The sequence below is a fragment of the Saccostrea cucullata genome, unplaced genomic scaffold (assembly GCF_032062105.1).
Source record: "Saccostrea cucullata isolate Sc308-1 unplaced genomic scaffold, CSIRO_AGI_Scuc_v1 ctg6103, whole genome shotgun sequence".
Lineage (NCBI taxonomy): Eukaryota > Metazoa > Mollusca > Bivalvia > Ostreida > Ostreidae > Saccostrea > Saccostrea cuccullata.
In genome coordinates this window covers 18,267-35,082 of record NW_026928896.1, presented here as the reverse complement: position 1 = coordinate 35,082, position 16,816 = coordinate 18,267, and the positions used below count along the sequence as shown (strand labels likewise).

Sequence of the window (16,816 nt, the reverse complement as noted above, 5' to 3'; positions counted from 1 at the left end):
GTGTATGAAAGTAAAGATTTCACCCCACCCCACCCCCGATTCTACATTGTACATGTGCGTGCATGATATTAAAATTGGCAATTAATTTAAAAAAAAATAATACTAATAATGATAACAGTTTTCAGTAAATTAGAAAATACACTGTAATACATATAATGCTGTTATATTAACGTGTGCGTGTACAAAACATTTTTACTGAAAATATTCGGTAAAGTTGCTAGGTATGCAAATTCCTTTGATCGTTATTTTTATAGTATTAATACATATCTTTTTTTATTTTCTGAAAAAAATTCAGTTTTTGATATGTATGCCAACTCCTGTAATTGAACTGTCATATCATAGACAATAAAACCTTTTTTCTATATTGCTAAAATTCGGTCCTATAACACTCTATAGGTGTCTGTTTTAAACAATAATCAAATAATATCAAGAATTTAAGGTTCCATGGAGTTTTAAATTTTGTTCTCTTAAAATACAGACATTATTCAACTAATATACAAGATAAATTCGCTCTTTCCCTCTCGAAAATCAAATGCTCGGTATCTCGTTCTATTTCGACAGACTTTCCACCCATACCACATAGCTATCTATTACTTTATTTCATTAAAAGTATTTTATAAATTTCAAGATGCACGATCGCATGTTTATCATATTTTCTTTGTTGTACGATCGCATATAGAGTTGTTGCCGATCGCCAAAACGTTTGGCATGTGTTCACTTCAAACCGTTATTACAACGCTTTCTATTTGATGAAGAACTTCAAATCGGATTTAAAATTTATTATTTACCTATTTACAATTCAAATGTGCCTTTTGGACTGTCGGGTATACGTAATAAGGTAAGAAATACCACTAAAACGAGCTTCATGTGTCACGTTAGGGCAGTCATGTTCAAGGAAAACTTAACTTTAACATAATATATGGCGATTTTTAATGCTTAGAGGACTTTTATGGTGTTAAACATGTCTAGTGGCATTTAAAAAGTCAGAAATGTTGAAGGAAAATTGCGAGGAAATAGGACAAAATAATGTTTTATTTAACCTCATCTTCCTCATGGAGTTGAATTTAACTATCCGCGTTGCCGATCGCATCCGCGTTGCCGATCGCGCATTGACAGGGGTGATTGTAGGTACCAATACATTATCCCAGTATGTGCACAACATATTGTTATAATTTCAGATAGCAAATTACATTGGTATAAATCAGGGATATGAAAATGGAGCTCAACAACTTGTAAGTAATGCTGTATGAGCAGAATCATTTCACTGGATAAATTATTCTCAGAAATTAAATCTCTAGTTATGAATTACATTATTCTTTTCTCATACTTGTCCAATCAAATCATGTCTCGGTGTGAATTTTATCTTGTTCACCACTAGATATTGATGTATTTTACTTAGTCAATTCACTAGTCTTAATGAAATTGACATTACTTGCAAAATTCTAAGAAATTTTGATAAGCTGGTTGATTGTAAATAAAGGCTATTATTAGTTGTTTCTGTACATGTATCAACTTTTATAGAACTTCTGGTTGTTTTGTGAGAGATTTACTCACAGTGATGTAGTGGCTCAGCTGAAGAGATTGGCTCAGGTCAACACAGAGATTGGCCTCTGTAGAGTAAGTCACAGCTCTAAATAAAAGATTTTATATATCGACTCTGATTAGTTAGTTAAATTGTTATTTATTATTGTTTTTCTCATATTTATAATTACTGGGTATCTATTATTTTATTTCTGCCAGGCCTGGATCAGGGTGGCACTCAATGATGGGTTGATGGAAAGTTATGTCAATGCTATGATCGCAGACAAGAGATCCCTGCAGTGAGAACATTTTGTTTTTCTTCAAATAAATTGTTATTCCTATAAATCAATTACGATTAAAAAGTTTGAGATATATTACAGTTGCATATAAACATTGATATGATTAAATTTAATTTTTTTACAGGTACTTTTATAGCAGTACATCATACTTTAGAGATCATGAACAACCAGGAATTTTTCTTTCCTACTTAAAAGGTATACATTTATGATCACAAACAATCTTTTGTCTCAAGGACTCTCTTACAAGCAAGTTTAACACTACCAGCTTCAAACTACCTATAGATGTTTTTTTTGTATGCTTTTTATAATGTAATCAATTTTCGTCTATCAAGTGAAGAATATAGGAAATTTTTAAACCATTGTCCCGTGTAATAACCAGATGTTTCCTCTCCTGTAATAGGACTGATGTCCTACGAGTTTCAGCTGTCCTACAACTCTAGTGTCCTCAATAACTGGCCTAACTCCTCGCTAGTCCTGGCGGGACTGATTGACGCTGAGAACACACCTCTGCCTGTCATTCACCCTAACAGAGGTAAGAGAAACATGTCAGTCAACCTGTATATCAGGTTTTTTCAGTTTTTCCCATCATTCAAGTGGTGTAAAAATTTTGTTAAATCTTTGATTGGTCACATAATGACTACAAAAGCTATTAATTTAAATGATGTAAAAGTTTTACTTATCCAGTGATTGTTTCAATTGTTAGTTAATCATTTTCATTTTTTATTATTCAGCAGCATCAGGAAAACCTGAAGTCATCCAAAGAGAGGAAGATGTGGAGACTATAAATCCAGTCAACAAACAAAAGGGGCGAACGAAAAAAAGATCGAGTTTGGATGATGGAGGGTTATCTCCCCTTCCACAAGGAAGGTCAGTGACTGAGTACAGTTCTGAGCTGACTCAGGAAGATGTAGACAAAATTCGCGGCATGAAGCCTAGAAATAAAACTAGGTCAGAGTGCTCCAGTTCTAGTCGAGTTTCGTGCCCTGACCCTGTTAAATACAACAGGAACCCCGCATCCTATGTAGGAGATAATGGACAGGACAGTGAACCAATGTTTGATGATGATGATGAAACAGGTGCTCTGTCAAAGGACAGTGAAGGTCATGATACCAGGGTCAAACAAAGTGATGGAAAAATGGATCAACTGTCTCCCAGTATAAATCTTACCTCGGACTCCGAGTTGAGTTCACTGGGGAAACCTTCGTTAAACGATCCGAGCTCTTATGGGGAACTGAGTTACTCGAGTGCCTCTGCTGAGCTGGTAGACTGTAAGAGCTTAGAGGAGGAAAGCTACTGTGATACTGATGGATCAGGACTTCAGATAAGTCCTCTAGAGATGAATGGATATGAGGATATACATGAATGTCTCGAGGAGTCTAAAGATACTCAAAGTACATATGATAAAACACAGCCTGTGTTGATTACGGAAAACAAAGCTAGTGAAGTAAAACTGACATCTCAGCAGCAAGATTTTGTAAATGAACGGATTTTAGAGGATATTCTCAACACAGAACTTAATAGTCCATCTGATTCAGATAAGAAAGAGCATGTAACGAGTGACTCTTCATACGATAACGGTAAAGATGACTCATTTGAACAGAAGAAAAGGACAAGAAAAAAGTCAAAGGATAAGAAGGAGAATCTAAAACCTGAGTTTAATGTGTCACCACGGGACATAGTTCAACCTCAGCTGTCCCCGGCTGTAGCTGATGCAATAGTTACAACGATGATGGACCAAACCACGAAGAAGAGGTTCTCTGTCGGGAGTGAAGAGGGTGAGGAGGTCTCCTCTTCTCCACGACGACCCAGGTCAGGGGCGCTATCTGTCTGCCTAGAGCCAGAAAATGAGGGTAAGCGATGATGTTGACACAACAGTTAGTAATGTTTGGATGCAATAGGATAAATTGTATTTGAATTAGTAATTAGTACCCAGATGTAATTAATAAAGAGTGCAAACACATTCAGGTTTAAATGATTCTCAAAGTTGCAAGTGAAGACAGATAAAATTTTAAATGAAAGTGTTAATTTTGTAATGTAGAAGAAGGTATTTAAATGTATGTTTGATTTACCTGTAATTTCCCTGTACTTGATATTTTCAGATGGTATTGGAATATCTTCACCCCCCAGTGTAGGGAACAGTCTCGGGGCGCGCAGTGGATGGTCGTCAGATTTTGAACAACCTGCACGACCAACCACCATAGCTTCAATGCCTGTCAGAAATAAATGTAAGGACGTGGAATCAAAACTTTCAGTGATCACTTTATATAACTGTACCTCACCAACAAATCTAAAGATTAAAACTTGTAGGTGTAGTATGTGCTTGCCTTTTTAATACTGTATGTTACCAACAAAACTAAAGTAAATCACTTATTTTCTTTCTGAAACTCACTGATGCATGATTTCCTTGGAGTATGACAGAATTTATTGCTTATGTAACATCCTTCCCCATTTTTATCAGTAGCTTGCAGCACTTTTGGTTTGTAGAAATATATTTATGTGCATCTGAAACCAACACTTCCTTATAGAGGAAAGATCCTGGTTTTTCCTCTCTCCAATTGTACAATACATATATTTGTTTGAAGTTACTATATGCAGACTGTCTTTGTATTTCAGCTGAGAGTTTTAACTCCTTGCTGAAGAATTACACGCCCTCCAGCCAGGTTGCCTCCCCTACGATGGAGGACGTACTCCAGGAACTTCCAGAATGCAGTGACTTCTCTTCATCACCACCACAGGTGGATCCAACATTTTCCACATCTCAGGTGAACTTATTTTTTCAATTTAAAAAAAAACAACTTAAAAGTACTACAGCCTTTGAAAGAAAAGTATACAACTTCCATGTAGTCTCATACCCTGGACATTAGAATGGAATTCCTTAGAATACTCAGTATATAGAGATGACTTGTTATGTATTCTAATATTATTTCCTTCATTATTTCATTCTTAATAATGTCCACTAAGTATATATCCTCTTGATTTTTAAAAATTCATTTATTTGATTTTTAAAAAAAATATTTTGATGCAACTGAATACGTTTTATTTCCACTATGGAAGAGTTATCCTTCTTAGTGCCCTCTTTTGTGAAAAAGTCAGAAAATGTATAAATCTCGCGTGATATCTGGGACAAACATAAGATAAACATGTAAACAATATGTTGAATGTCGATGAACAAATCCTAACAAAATACAAATGAAATGTTTTATTGTTGTGGACTTTATAAACATCAAGAATAGGAAAAACAACGATATCAGTTTATATCCATTGTTGATCGTATGTATCTATTTATCATAAGGTACATACCGCAACGCAATGCTGTCCCAGTCAGACGGCCAAACGCGTCTCTAATTCTGAAGAGTTCACTAATGGAAATAAAATGTATTTTCATATAAAATTCTATGGATTTTTTTTTTCGTTTCCTCCTTTCATTGTTTTGAATGGTCACAATTAAGAAGCCTTTTTCTAGAATTTGTTTGAAATATAGCAGTGAATCTATTGATAGGAACAGAGTATTCAGTTAGTTAAAATTATCTATATATGTATACCAGTATTTAATAGACATCCCATGTTGGAAGTATTGAAAGTCACATTTATTAAATGTTTTCAGAAGAGCTAAGACATTGGTTAAGCCGATCTGTATTTTTTTTATTCAGAGGAAATATAACCTGAAAATAAATTAGCCTTTTTTTTCAATTAAGACTCAACATTGTAGTATGCATAAAAGAAAATTATTCTCTATAATTTTTTATTTACCTATGAATAATAGGTGTATGTGACCATTTTCAAAATATTTTGTTATAAATCTGGAAATGAATGATTGCTTATTTCGAAAAATACTGACTGAATTCAGGAAGAAGATTACGAGATAGTGGGTGACCCAGATTCTGAAGGCTCGGAAAGAGTGAGTGATCAGGGTGTCGCAGAGGCTTGTCTACTAACTTGTTTTTTTGCAGTTCTTCCTCCATTGATTTTGTAACTTATTGCATGTGTGCTTGTTACTTTTCTCTTCTTTCATACATGTAGCATAGAATAAAAGCATCTTTCTTCTTACTGCAGATAATACTGTAATTTTACATACTGGTTTAGTGGAGCTAATCATTTATTTTGAGAATCTTACTGCTTTTATTAAATGATTAAATTCTTAAATTTTCCATTTTTTGTGAATACAATGCAGACTTTGGGACTTGCAATATATTAATATTATAAAATGAGATTAGTTTTGCATATTTCATATTTATAGTAGATGTATTTCAGAATCTAATATTAATACCGGTACTTGGAAAGGGGGAATTCAATGCATATCACTTAAGTCTGTCACTTTTATTGTCAAGTTTGAATAAAACCATCAAATTATACTTACCAAATTTTATAGTCAATATTGTGGATCATTATCTCTCATGGGGCTCAATGTTTAAGGTCAAGAAAAAATTACTCATATTGGGGGAACATAATTTCTTGGTTAAATTTAGGGGGATTGATGAATCAAAAGACTGTACATTGATAAAATTATCACTAAGTCTAATCCGAAGATTTAAATTAGTGGGTAAGGCTTGTCCAAGACATCCATGAACATTTGTTCCCCATGAAAAATAGTGATTCCTAATAATAGTGTATATATTTAGTTTATTAATATTTTAAGGTGCTGTGAATGTTTTCAGTCCTTTTAAGGTAGTCCGATCCTCAGGTTTATAAAATTAGCAGTTATAAGTAATCAAAAATACTCATAAAAGTATCTCTGAATCCACAAAGTTATGTAAATTTATCCACAGTATTTCTTTAAAGTTAAAGATTGAAGTTAATCATATTATATATGGAGAATTATCAAATCTCCAATATTTTTGTAGAAAAAGCGAATTGGAATATCAGCAATGCATTTTCTAATTGCAAATTGATCAGCAAAAATATTTTAGGTTAAAAAACAAAAGGTATCCAGGCATTCAGAGAAATTGTCATGATTTTTATGCTTATTTGGTATTTTTTGTCTTATATATTTTCCTCATGTATTCTTTAATACATAGTGTAAAAGTCTTTTGCTATCATTGCAAGACACCACAAATCACTTCTAATTTCATAACATGTTAATAAGCATTGGTATCTAAGGCTGGGTTCAAGTAAATCTTATTTCTCTAAAACGGTATTAATTTTTTTCCTTTTGTAGGGTACAAATGTCAATTTTTATAAGACCTTTTCTAAGACTTCCAAAAACCTTGAATCGTATACAGATGAATAAAATGAAAATTGTTGCATGAAAAAAAAAATCATTTTCAAGCTTCATAATAATGCATTTTAAATTAAATATTAATTTTTGGAGTTATCCTTCCTGGCTGATGATCGGATATCCTTAAATTTGTTTTGTGTTGTATGAATTATTAGTGCAATTATCTAATAAAAATAGTACAGTGGTACATATGGCACACTTTTTCTTCTTCTGTTTAATATGAGAAATGTAAATCTAATGTAAATTTGACTTAAGTCTATATATCTGATGTTAATGCCATTTTTTTTTTAAGTTAATCTAAAATTTAATATTTTTTTATATGAATTGTACAGAGATCAATGTTTTAATCTTCATTTATTATTGATTTATGATTTCCTATTTAAGGACTCTCAAAGCCAGGCCTCCTTGCTTGGGGTGATAGCCAATGAGAAAGGACTGGACGCCCAGAATTACCAGTGTGGCAGCTGTAAACGACCAATTGGATTCAGTAAGACATTTTCTCTTCATTTTACAGGAATATAGATAAAGGTATTTCATCCCATGTTTACCCCTTTATCCCGTGGATATGACTCACTGGATATTTTTTTTGAAATCCCACACTTAAGTGCAGTTATGACATCACAGTGTGTTAGTGTGATTAAGTAAAATAAAGTGGAGTTCTATATAAAACAAAGGAAACCATTGGTTATGAAGTATAAAACATGGGATAAAAAGAATCTCCCATGATTTGTAGTTGGATATGACTTTTATCCAACTCGTTGTGTGTTTTTATCCCCCTACCAAGGCTCGGGGATAAAAAAAAAACACAACTCGTGTGATAAAAATCATATCCAACTACAAATCATGGGAGATCCTATATTTTCCTTATACTTGCATCACACATTTAAATGGTATTCTGTTTTTACTTTAGTTTATGGAAAACCTCGGGTTTGCACGTTTGATGGGAAGTATTACTGCTTCGAATGTCATGAAAATGAGGAGTATTACATTCCAGCCTTTATCATTCACAACTGGGACTTCCGGAAGCATATAGGTACAATCTTTTCTATGATACAATACAAACCTGTGTAAAACTTATAAGTTAAAATATCAATACAGTAAAACACGATTTAAAGGAAGTGCCAGGGACCTGCAATTCTGCTTCATTATAAGCATAATTTGTTGTATCTGTTATTAATTGTCCAATATCGATTTTTATATCCTCAGTTTCCAAGAAGTCCCTGACCTACCTACAAGACATTGAGGACCATTCCATCATTGATGTTTCTGTTGTAAACCCCCGTTTGTATGAACATATCAAAGAAATGGATCAGCTACAGGTTTAAGTTTCTATAAGTACCCTCCCTCCCCAAGAACAATGATTTTTACTCAAAATATTCTTACTCGGTAACCACCGAAAGTAATGCTGGTGTACTGATTTTCCTCACATTTCTCAACAGTGATGCAGATATATTGATAAAACTTAATATTTTCAAACATATTTAACAGGTGTTACGGAAACAACTTTGTCATTTGAAGACGTACTTATTCACATGTAAACAGTCGACTGCAGATGAATTCAGAAAGAGCATGTGGCCAAAGGAATACTTATACGAGGGCATTCATACTTATACATTAGCTGTGAGTGCAAAATAAAGCAAATCTGATTTTTGTTCTGCATGCAGATTGTCTATTTTGTAACCTTATTTTTGAATGCAAAATGAGGTGTTCATATTGATAAACTAAAGGTCATTCTATTTATAGGATCTGCTACAAGTGCCCTCAGGTCAGCTGACACAGAGTCTGAAGAAGTCCATTAAGTTTGCCACAAAGCATGTGTATGAGTGTCCCCTGTGTAGTGGGAAGGGGTTCATCTGCGAGCTCTGTCACAATCCTAAAGTCATTTATCCATTCCAGACAGATGATACAATCAGGGTAGGTTCTTTATAATTACAGAGTTATGCCCCTTTATGCAGTTTCTTCATAATTTTGCACAACAAATCCAATTAACCAAAATAAACAAAAAATTTAAACACTGCACCTACCTCAATTAAACTTGTAAATATTTTTTAATTCAGATAAAAGTAGAAAAGTATGGTGGTACATGTACTATAAATTTTTCAGACATAGACTTCCTGTTTTATATTTTCAGTGTACCAAATGTAAGTCTGTGTTCCACAAATCCTGCAAGTCTGATTCCAAGTCCTGTCCCAAATGTGCTCGGAGAAACAAGAGAAAATCACAAACAGGGGACTGCCTGGAGACCCCTGATATCCACGATTATGCTTTTACCCCGCAACTTGTTGCTTGACAGGAATTTCCTATCTGTCGTTATTGATCAACCTGCTGATATCCAGATGGGAAAATTATACATAAATCAGCTGATTTTATTTTACATGTATTAAATACTCATTTTATAACCATGGATCAAAAACATAACATAGCACTGTTTATAAATATTTCAATGAAAAAGTTATTTTAGAAACAAATATACAGTGCCTTTAACATTTTGTACATTTTAAGAGACACATCTAGAGTTAATGGTGGTGTTTTTATTGCACATTTTATTGTAAAAATTTTATTCCTTTGTTCAAATTTTAAATTAATATTTTATTTGTCACATCAGCTTTAGACTAAATTACCTCCATATGTATAGTAAAATTGTTTTAAAATACTTTTACCTAGTACGTGTGCAATCTGAAAGAAATATCCGTAGTATTTTAAACTTTGTTCAGGGTTTGCTTGCCCAGAGAAAATAAAGCAAATGTCACTTGTAACAAGTTTCTTGTAGGTATATTTGATGGGTCAGTAAGGTACACATCTTTACAAGAATATCAAGATATCTCAATGAATTAACTCTGTAGTCATCTTTTGAAACCCTTGGCCAATCTTGCATACGCTTTAAAATTGCAAGATTAGCTGTGGATTTCCCATGATGCTCTGTAGTGTGAGTAAACTTCTGATTAGCCAGTGCAATATAAAGCAAGTAATTGTGCTACTGTGAACAATTCTTTGTTATTAGGTCACCTGAGTCACTCAGGTGACCTATTGCCATCCGTGTTTGTCCGTCGGCGTCCGTCGTCCGTCGTGTGTTAACATTTGAACATTTTCAGCTTCTTCTCTGAAACCGCTAAACCAATTTCAACCAAATTTTGTATACAGCATCTGTGGATGAAGGGGAACAAAAAAAATTGTGAATTTCATGGTCCCTGCCCCCCTGGGGCCTGAGGGGTGGGGCCAAAACCACTAAAATTAATGCAATCTTTAAAAATCTTCTTCTTTACTCCTGGACATCAAGCAGTCAAACTGTTTGCATGATTGTAATCAGCAATGAGTCCTCTACCAAAATTGTGAAATTCATGGCCCTGGGGTCAGGGGTTCTAGTGCTAGGGCGGGGCTAAATAAGTAGGTAGTGAAAATGCATTATTTCTTTGAAAATCTTCTTCTCTGCTCCTGGGTATTAAATAAACCAACTAAGTACATAGTTATGATGAGCAAGAGTGCCTCTACCAAAATTGTGAATTTTATGGCCCCAGGGTCAGGGGTTCTGGTGTCAGGGCGGGGCTCTATTGATTATATAGTGAAAATACATGAATTCTTTGAAAATCTTCTTCTCTGCTCCTGGGTATTAAATAAACTAACTAAGTATATAGTTATGATAAGCAAGAGTGCCTCTACCAAAATTGTGAATTTTATGGCCCCAGGGTCAGGGGTTCTTGTTTTAGTGTGGGGCTCTAATGATTATATAGTGAAATGCATGAATTCTTTGAACATCTTATCCTTTGCTCCTGGTTAATATGGTAATGATCTAATTACATATTTAAGGCCAGGATTTATTTTGTTTTCAGTTTTACAAACCTTCTGCTCAAGGTTTTGAATTTTCAGAAAAAAATAAAAAAAAAATTTCCGATGTCAAATTTGAGTCGGGATCGAGATTTCAAATTTACGAACTCGCACTTCCGGTTTTACGATGAAAAGCTAGATCTGAGAAGATAGCTTGGTTTAGTGTAAAATTCATCGATAAGAGTGCCATTCAAAACGTTTCACCCGTTCAAAGGACAAATAAAATGCTGACGACTTTGTTGCACAATGACATGCTGGTGAGATAATTATGTATTTGTTTCAAAAGTATCTGTCTGTAAATTATAGGGATGTCAATTTTATTTGGACAGCTTAGTTGAATAGTCGGATGCTTTAGCCGAACGATAGTCGAATATTCGTTTAATTTTAATTATTTTTTCATAGCATTTTCACTGTTTGTCTTTTACTGACTAGTTTACAATATTTAATCTACCTTATCACCATTATACAACAAATTTCTGAATTGTTAACATGTACATAGTACAATAAAAACTGTACATCAATATGTACATGTACCCAGTGTATTTAATTTCAAAATTAATATATTAGCTGCACATTTTATCTAAATGCAGAATATCAAACGCTCGTATTTGTCCTTTCTTTACATAACGGTAGTACATGTACCCCATAATTGAGGCCAATTTCTACGTGTCTGTCAATTATCTTTGACAGGTAAACAATTAAAGCGTGTCTCTTATAAAAACAAAGAGAGGGCGAGAGCTTGGGATAAATTTTCATTATGAAATTTTGTGCAAACAATCAATGATTGTGTGAAATTAATATCAGAAGAAGAAAACACGGTTTAATTAATCTCATAACTGACCCCAGTTGACATGTATTTACAATTATGTAATAGCTATTTAATTAGAATTCTTTCTGAATAGTTGAATCACATCAGATCTTAGTTAGGATCTACAAAACTAAACAATTGCCCTCTCCATTTAAAACAGTAAGAGGTAGACAATCATTAATACCGTAAATCTGGAAATTTTTACGTCAATTTTATTTTGCGAATCTGGGTCAAAATGCTATTGATTAATTTTTGTGTTTCAAAATTTTGCGAATGACCACTTCTTTGTTTACATTTTCTTATTGTTGAATTATTTTTAAGAAAAATATTTTTGCGAATGCCATGAATTCGTAAATTTGCTAAAAATTTATCTACAGCAAAAATTTCCAGATTTACGGTAATCATGTTTGTAGTTTTTCTATCCCACTCAGCTTTTTTTTCAATTTTGCGGAGAACTTACTTTAGGAAAATTTCACTTGAAGACTGTGTATATGTTTGACTGATTCGGCATATGATACATCATGTTTAATGTTACACTGCGCTGCAGAATAAAAGTTCAGATTCACATAACCTTGATATCACTGTTTACTTTTTTTAAGCTTTACCAAAACTGTAGATTTTGAAGACATGTTTGCCGAACATACATCGACGTACAAACTTTGAACAGTTATACCATACCCTTAATTTTACATATGAAAATATTGATCTGTAAATAAATGAAATGGGCAAGTATAAGTTTATTGCCTTGAATTCAAAATTACTTTGATGAAACACATTTTTAACGAATAATCGACTAAAGAAATTTTAGTCGATAGTCGGTAGGATCGAACGATAGTCGAGTACTCAAATATTCGTTGACATCCCTAGTAAATTATTTTCCTTCCCCAGGTTTTAAACTGCCCGTGGTAGCTATTGCATATTGCCAGCGACATTGTTTAGGTCTCTGTTTAGCTTACAGTATCATTCTTCAGAAAAGGGTTGCTTATGCATCAGATGTAATGAATAAAACTATGGGAGAAGTTAAGTCCATTTGAGGAAGAAATAAACAATAACCTGAAGAAATAAAAAAAAAATTCAACTATTAAAAGGCAAGAATAATTATATACAAATATATACAGGCATGTAGTATCATTTGTATCAGCCAGAAAAATTATTTCACACTTAATTGAAAAAATGTTCACCCTACTCCCCAATACTCCCTGTCTGTTTTATGATAGGAATTATAATTTAAGGCATCAAGTAAATTTTAGAACAATGTCTACACATTCACCTAACACATATTAAAAAAATGTAGTTATATTGAAAGACTTTTAAAGAATTGATTTTTTAAAATATATTTTGATCAACATCACAAAATTTATATAATTGGCCCAAACTGGCAGATGATGAAATAAGCAATTAAATGTTCTACTTTCCTATTTGTAAGCATTATGTGTCCAGTGGTAAGGAGCCTATTGGGCTAGCATAAAGAAGAATGTACAAATGTTAATAATTCATTTATCAAATTTTTTTTTTTACTTCCTTCTCCTTCGGGACTTTTTTATTCTCATGTTCATAACTAAACCTAAATATAAAAAAATGCTGGCCTTATAATGAAGAAAGGTGCCTCTTTCAAAATAGATAATTTCAGGGCCGCTGGGTCAGGGGTACCATGGGGTACTTTGACTAAAAATAAATTAATGCTTTGAAATCTGACTTTTGATAAGCAATGGTGCCTCTTTCAAAATTTGTGAATTTCATGGCTTTTGGATTAAAACAGGAACCAAATACAATCGCTGGAAAGTTGTTACATGGTACTCAGGTGACCTATAAGGCCCGTGGGCCTCTTGTTTTATTATAAATATATATAAATAAACATTTTTGTATTTATTTTTTGTAGTGTTTTTAATTTGAGAAGACTTTTCAGTAAACCATTTACAAGTCTTATTTTCTAGTATAATTCTTACAGAATGTCATGAGCTCATAAACATATGTGATACAAATGCTCATTATTAAAATCTTGTCTCTTAAATAAGAAAGAAAAGCTATGTCAACTTCCTGAGTATGAACGACGCTGGCATTTTTATGCCCCGCCATGAATATGGCTGGGGCATATAGTGTTTGTCATGTCTGTCCTTCTGTCCTTCCGTCTGTCCTTCCGTCACACTTTGCATTTAGCTCTGTTCAAAGCTTAATTTCAAAGAAACTATCCAAGGTATTTTCATAAAACTTCATATGCTGATAGATATTGATGAGAGCTTTGCAACTGCATCAACATATTTTGACCTTGACCTTTCCTTTGACCTTGAGCTCACTTTTCTTAAATTAGTGTTTAGCTTAGTTTTAAACATACTGTTCAAGATGGTACTATCAAACATCACAAGTTAATACATACTGATGAGAGCTATGCAACTGCATCTCCATTTTTAACCTTGACCTTTCCTTTGACCTCTTGACCTCACTTTTCTCAAATAAGTGCTTTGCTCAGTTTTAAAGATACCATTCAAGATAGTGTTATCAAACTTTATATACTGATACATACTGAAGAGACCTATTTAACTACATCAACATATTTGACCTCGACATTTCCTTTGACCTTGACCTCACTTTTCTTAAATTAATGTTTAACTCAATTTTTAAGAAACCATCCAAGATATTTTTATCAAACTTCATTAGCTGATAAATACCGGTACTGATGAGGGTTATTCAACTGCATCAACATTTTGACCTTGACCTTTCCTTTGACCTCACTTTTCCTAAATCAGTGTCAAACTTCATATGCTGATATATACTGATGTAAGCAAATTGCCATACACCATACTGGTGTAGCATGGGCTTGTGTTTGTAAAATTATTAATGTCTCATAATGTTTAAAGCTGACATGAACTCTTAAAAAGGCATCATTTTTCATCTTTGTACGACTTACTTCATTCCTGTACGCCTTTGTCCGCCATATTTCTTCGATTCCGCCATATTTACTTGAAAATTTTTGGCCACCTGTACCTGTTATATAAAGCCTGGTGCATTTGTTTCACTTGAGTGATTTTCTAGCCTGGCTGTCGACATGTACACATCTCTGATTGCATAGTTGTCATAAATCCATAAACTGACCAAATACATGTTTTAAAAGTTAAGAAAAACTAGAACTATACTGAAAAGTAAATTATTTCTGAATGCATTTGCTGCAATTTAGAAAAAATAACACGTAAAACAGCAAAAGCCGTTTGGATATGCACGCATGCAGGTCGAGAATACGCATCGAACGCAATGATAAAGATATTTACCTGAATACTGCTATCGTTACAGGGATGTGCACATGTCGAAAGAAATATCCTATTTTACTTTTATTGAAATATGCATCTCAGAATTCATGTAATCCATTGCTAACTGAACTGGAAAAAATTGTCACCACATAGCACTTGGACACACGTGGTCCACGACGATAGTCTATTTGGTCAGGGGAAATTTCAAAGGTGGAAAGCTTACTGGTATTTTGGTTGACTGAAAAAGTGCATTTTTTTCTCAAAAATAAATATTACTCTTGTCTGTATATGTAAATGTAAACAAAATCTTTAGACATGGCTTAATTACATTAAATTTATTTTATAGCATGCAACGTCACGAATCATTCATCCTTTGACGAGATTCTCCCGTGAAAGGGGGGGGGGGTAAAAAAAAATGCATAACGCTCTCTGAAAAAGATCGGATTTTTTTTACGATCAAATATTTTCATTATAAATAGTGTGTATTGGCTTTATTTATTTATTTTTTTTTAAACAAAGACCTTATATAACTTGATTTAAAACTTATTTTCATAATTTTATACACAATAAACGAGGTTGATTCTATGGTACATGAATAATCAAAATAGAATTCATTGGCGGATACAGAGGTGGAGTGGGGTTCCAGGGATTGGAACCCCCGGCCTTTATTTTTGTACACACATACAGAGAGAGAGAGAGAGAGAGAGAGAGAGAGAGAGAGATGTTTTTCTGTAATATAGAGTATAGATATTTATACGTCTAACAATATGAATAATTTGAAGAAATAAAAAAAAAAATCTCTGTCCTTTCAGATCTCTAGATCTGTAGATTTTCGCGGATTTGCTTTCCTCCGCATACCTTCAATCATTTTTCAATCAACTATTTGAATCTCTTCACCATTTTACAACAGTATACAAAAGTCACAAAAATATATAGGTGATTTTATACATAACAGTAGATCTATAAAGCATGCGTGAATAAGAAACTAAACAAAAAAATTGTACGTTGCTATAAATGTGAAGTATGGGAATTTAGGCGGGGGGCATATTTTATTTTTTTTCTTTATAAACGAGCACAATTTTCTCAGAAAACAGTGTTTATTGTTATTCATAATGTGTTTAGAATTAATCACATTCTGAAATTTTATGCTTTTTCTGAAAGTGGCGAGCTGCACTTTAGTATGTAATGAAACTCACCTCTGAGTTCTTTTGAATTACAATGGGGACAAATTCTATCTTGTCTTGGTAACCCTGTCTAAGGGCTTCGACCACCCTCAAGTAACATGCAAGGAAGATTCCAGCGAACTTTTTTACCATTTTTGGACCATTTTCAGAAGTAACTAACTTTAAGAAGTATGCATGAAATATTTCGATTCGGTAAAGATAAAGGTTTAAAATGTTCCCGTAGTATGCAGATGAAGGAGGGGGGGCTCACTTTTTCTGAGGATAATCTTTGCTGCAGTTTTAAATAAATTAAAATTTTGATTTGGAAGCTCCCTCCACATTTTTGTTTGCAGGAAAATACGCAGATTCAAGCTTTCAAAAGTAATGTACTGAACAGAAAAGTTACAGGAAGCCTCCTTTATCCCCTACCGAAAAGGATTGTATAGAGTGTGGTGCATAGGATTTTTTGTTTTGTTTTGTTTTTTGTGTTTGTTTTGTTTTGTTTTGTTTTTTTTTTTTTTGTCAACTGATTTTGGAGGTCCCCCATCAATATAAATTGAAGTGGCTGTGTTGTTTTTCTACGCATGAGTGCCATGTGTGGGGGTATATAGTGGGGGTTAGGACCCCCCCCCCCCCCCTGGGATTTGCAAGGTTATTAAATTTATTTACTAAAGCAAGAAAAAAAGTTACGTAGGAAACGCAGACTCCCTGGTAAACGCGAATTTGTATTAAACTGGTATGAAAAG

The 16,816-nt window shown here is 33.5% G+C and overlaps 1 protein-coding gene across 1 annotated transcript; it reads left to right on the top strand.

Moving 5' to 3' along the window:
* The first annotated feature begins 1,182 nt into the window (after positions 1–1,182).
* On the top strand, positions 1,183–9,481 carry LOC134279094 (uncharacterized). The gene is made up of 15 exons (XM_062761448.1): positions 1,183–1,232; positions 1,522–1,617; positions 1,741–1,820; positions 1,945–2,015; positions 2,221–2,352; positions 2,552–3,670; positions 3,920–4,045; positions 4,434–4,582; positions 5,668–5,718; positions 7,420–7,522; positions 7,946–8,068; positions 8,242–8,354; positions 8,524–8,655; positions 8,779–8,949; positions 9,167–9,481. The coding sequence occupies exons 3-15, from the start codon at positions 1,774–1,776 to the stop codon at positions 9,323–9,325; spliced, it is 2,496 nt and encodes an 831-aa protein (XP_062617432.1). The 5' UTR covers positions 1,183–1,232; positions 1,522–1,617; positions 1,741–1,773; the 3' UTR covers positions 9,326–9,481.
* Positions 9,482–16,816: the final 7,335 nt, after the last annotated feature.

What these genes read in the sequence shown, in the direction of transcription:
- LOC134279094 (XM_062761448.1), top strand. Translation starts at nt 1,774, where the DNA reads ATGGAAAGTTATGTCAATGCTATGATCGCAGACAAGAGATCCCTGCA. An exon ending in ATTCTGAAGGCTCGGAAAGA is followed by an intron (nt 5,719 to 7,419) that starts GTGAGTGATCAG and finishes TTCCTATTTAAG; the next exon opens with GACTCTCAAAGCCAGGCCTC. An exon ending in TTCATACTTATACATTAGCT is followed by an intron (nt 8,656 to 8,778) that starts GTGAGTGCAAAA and finishes TTCTATTTATAG; the next exon opens with GATCTGCTACAAGTGCCCTC.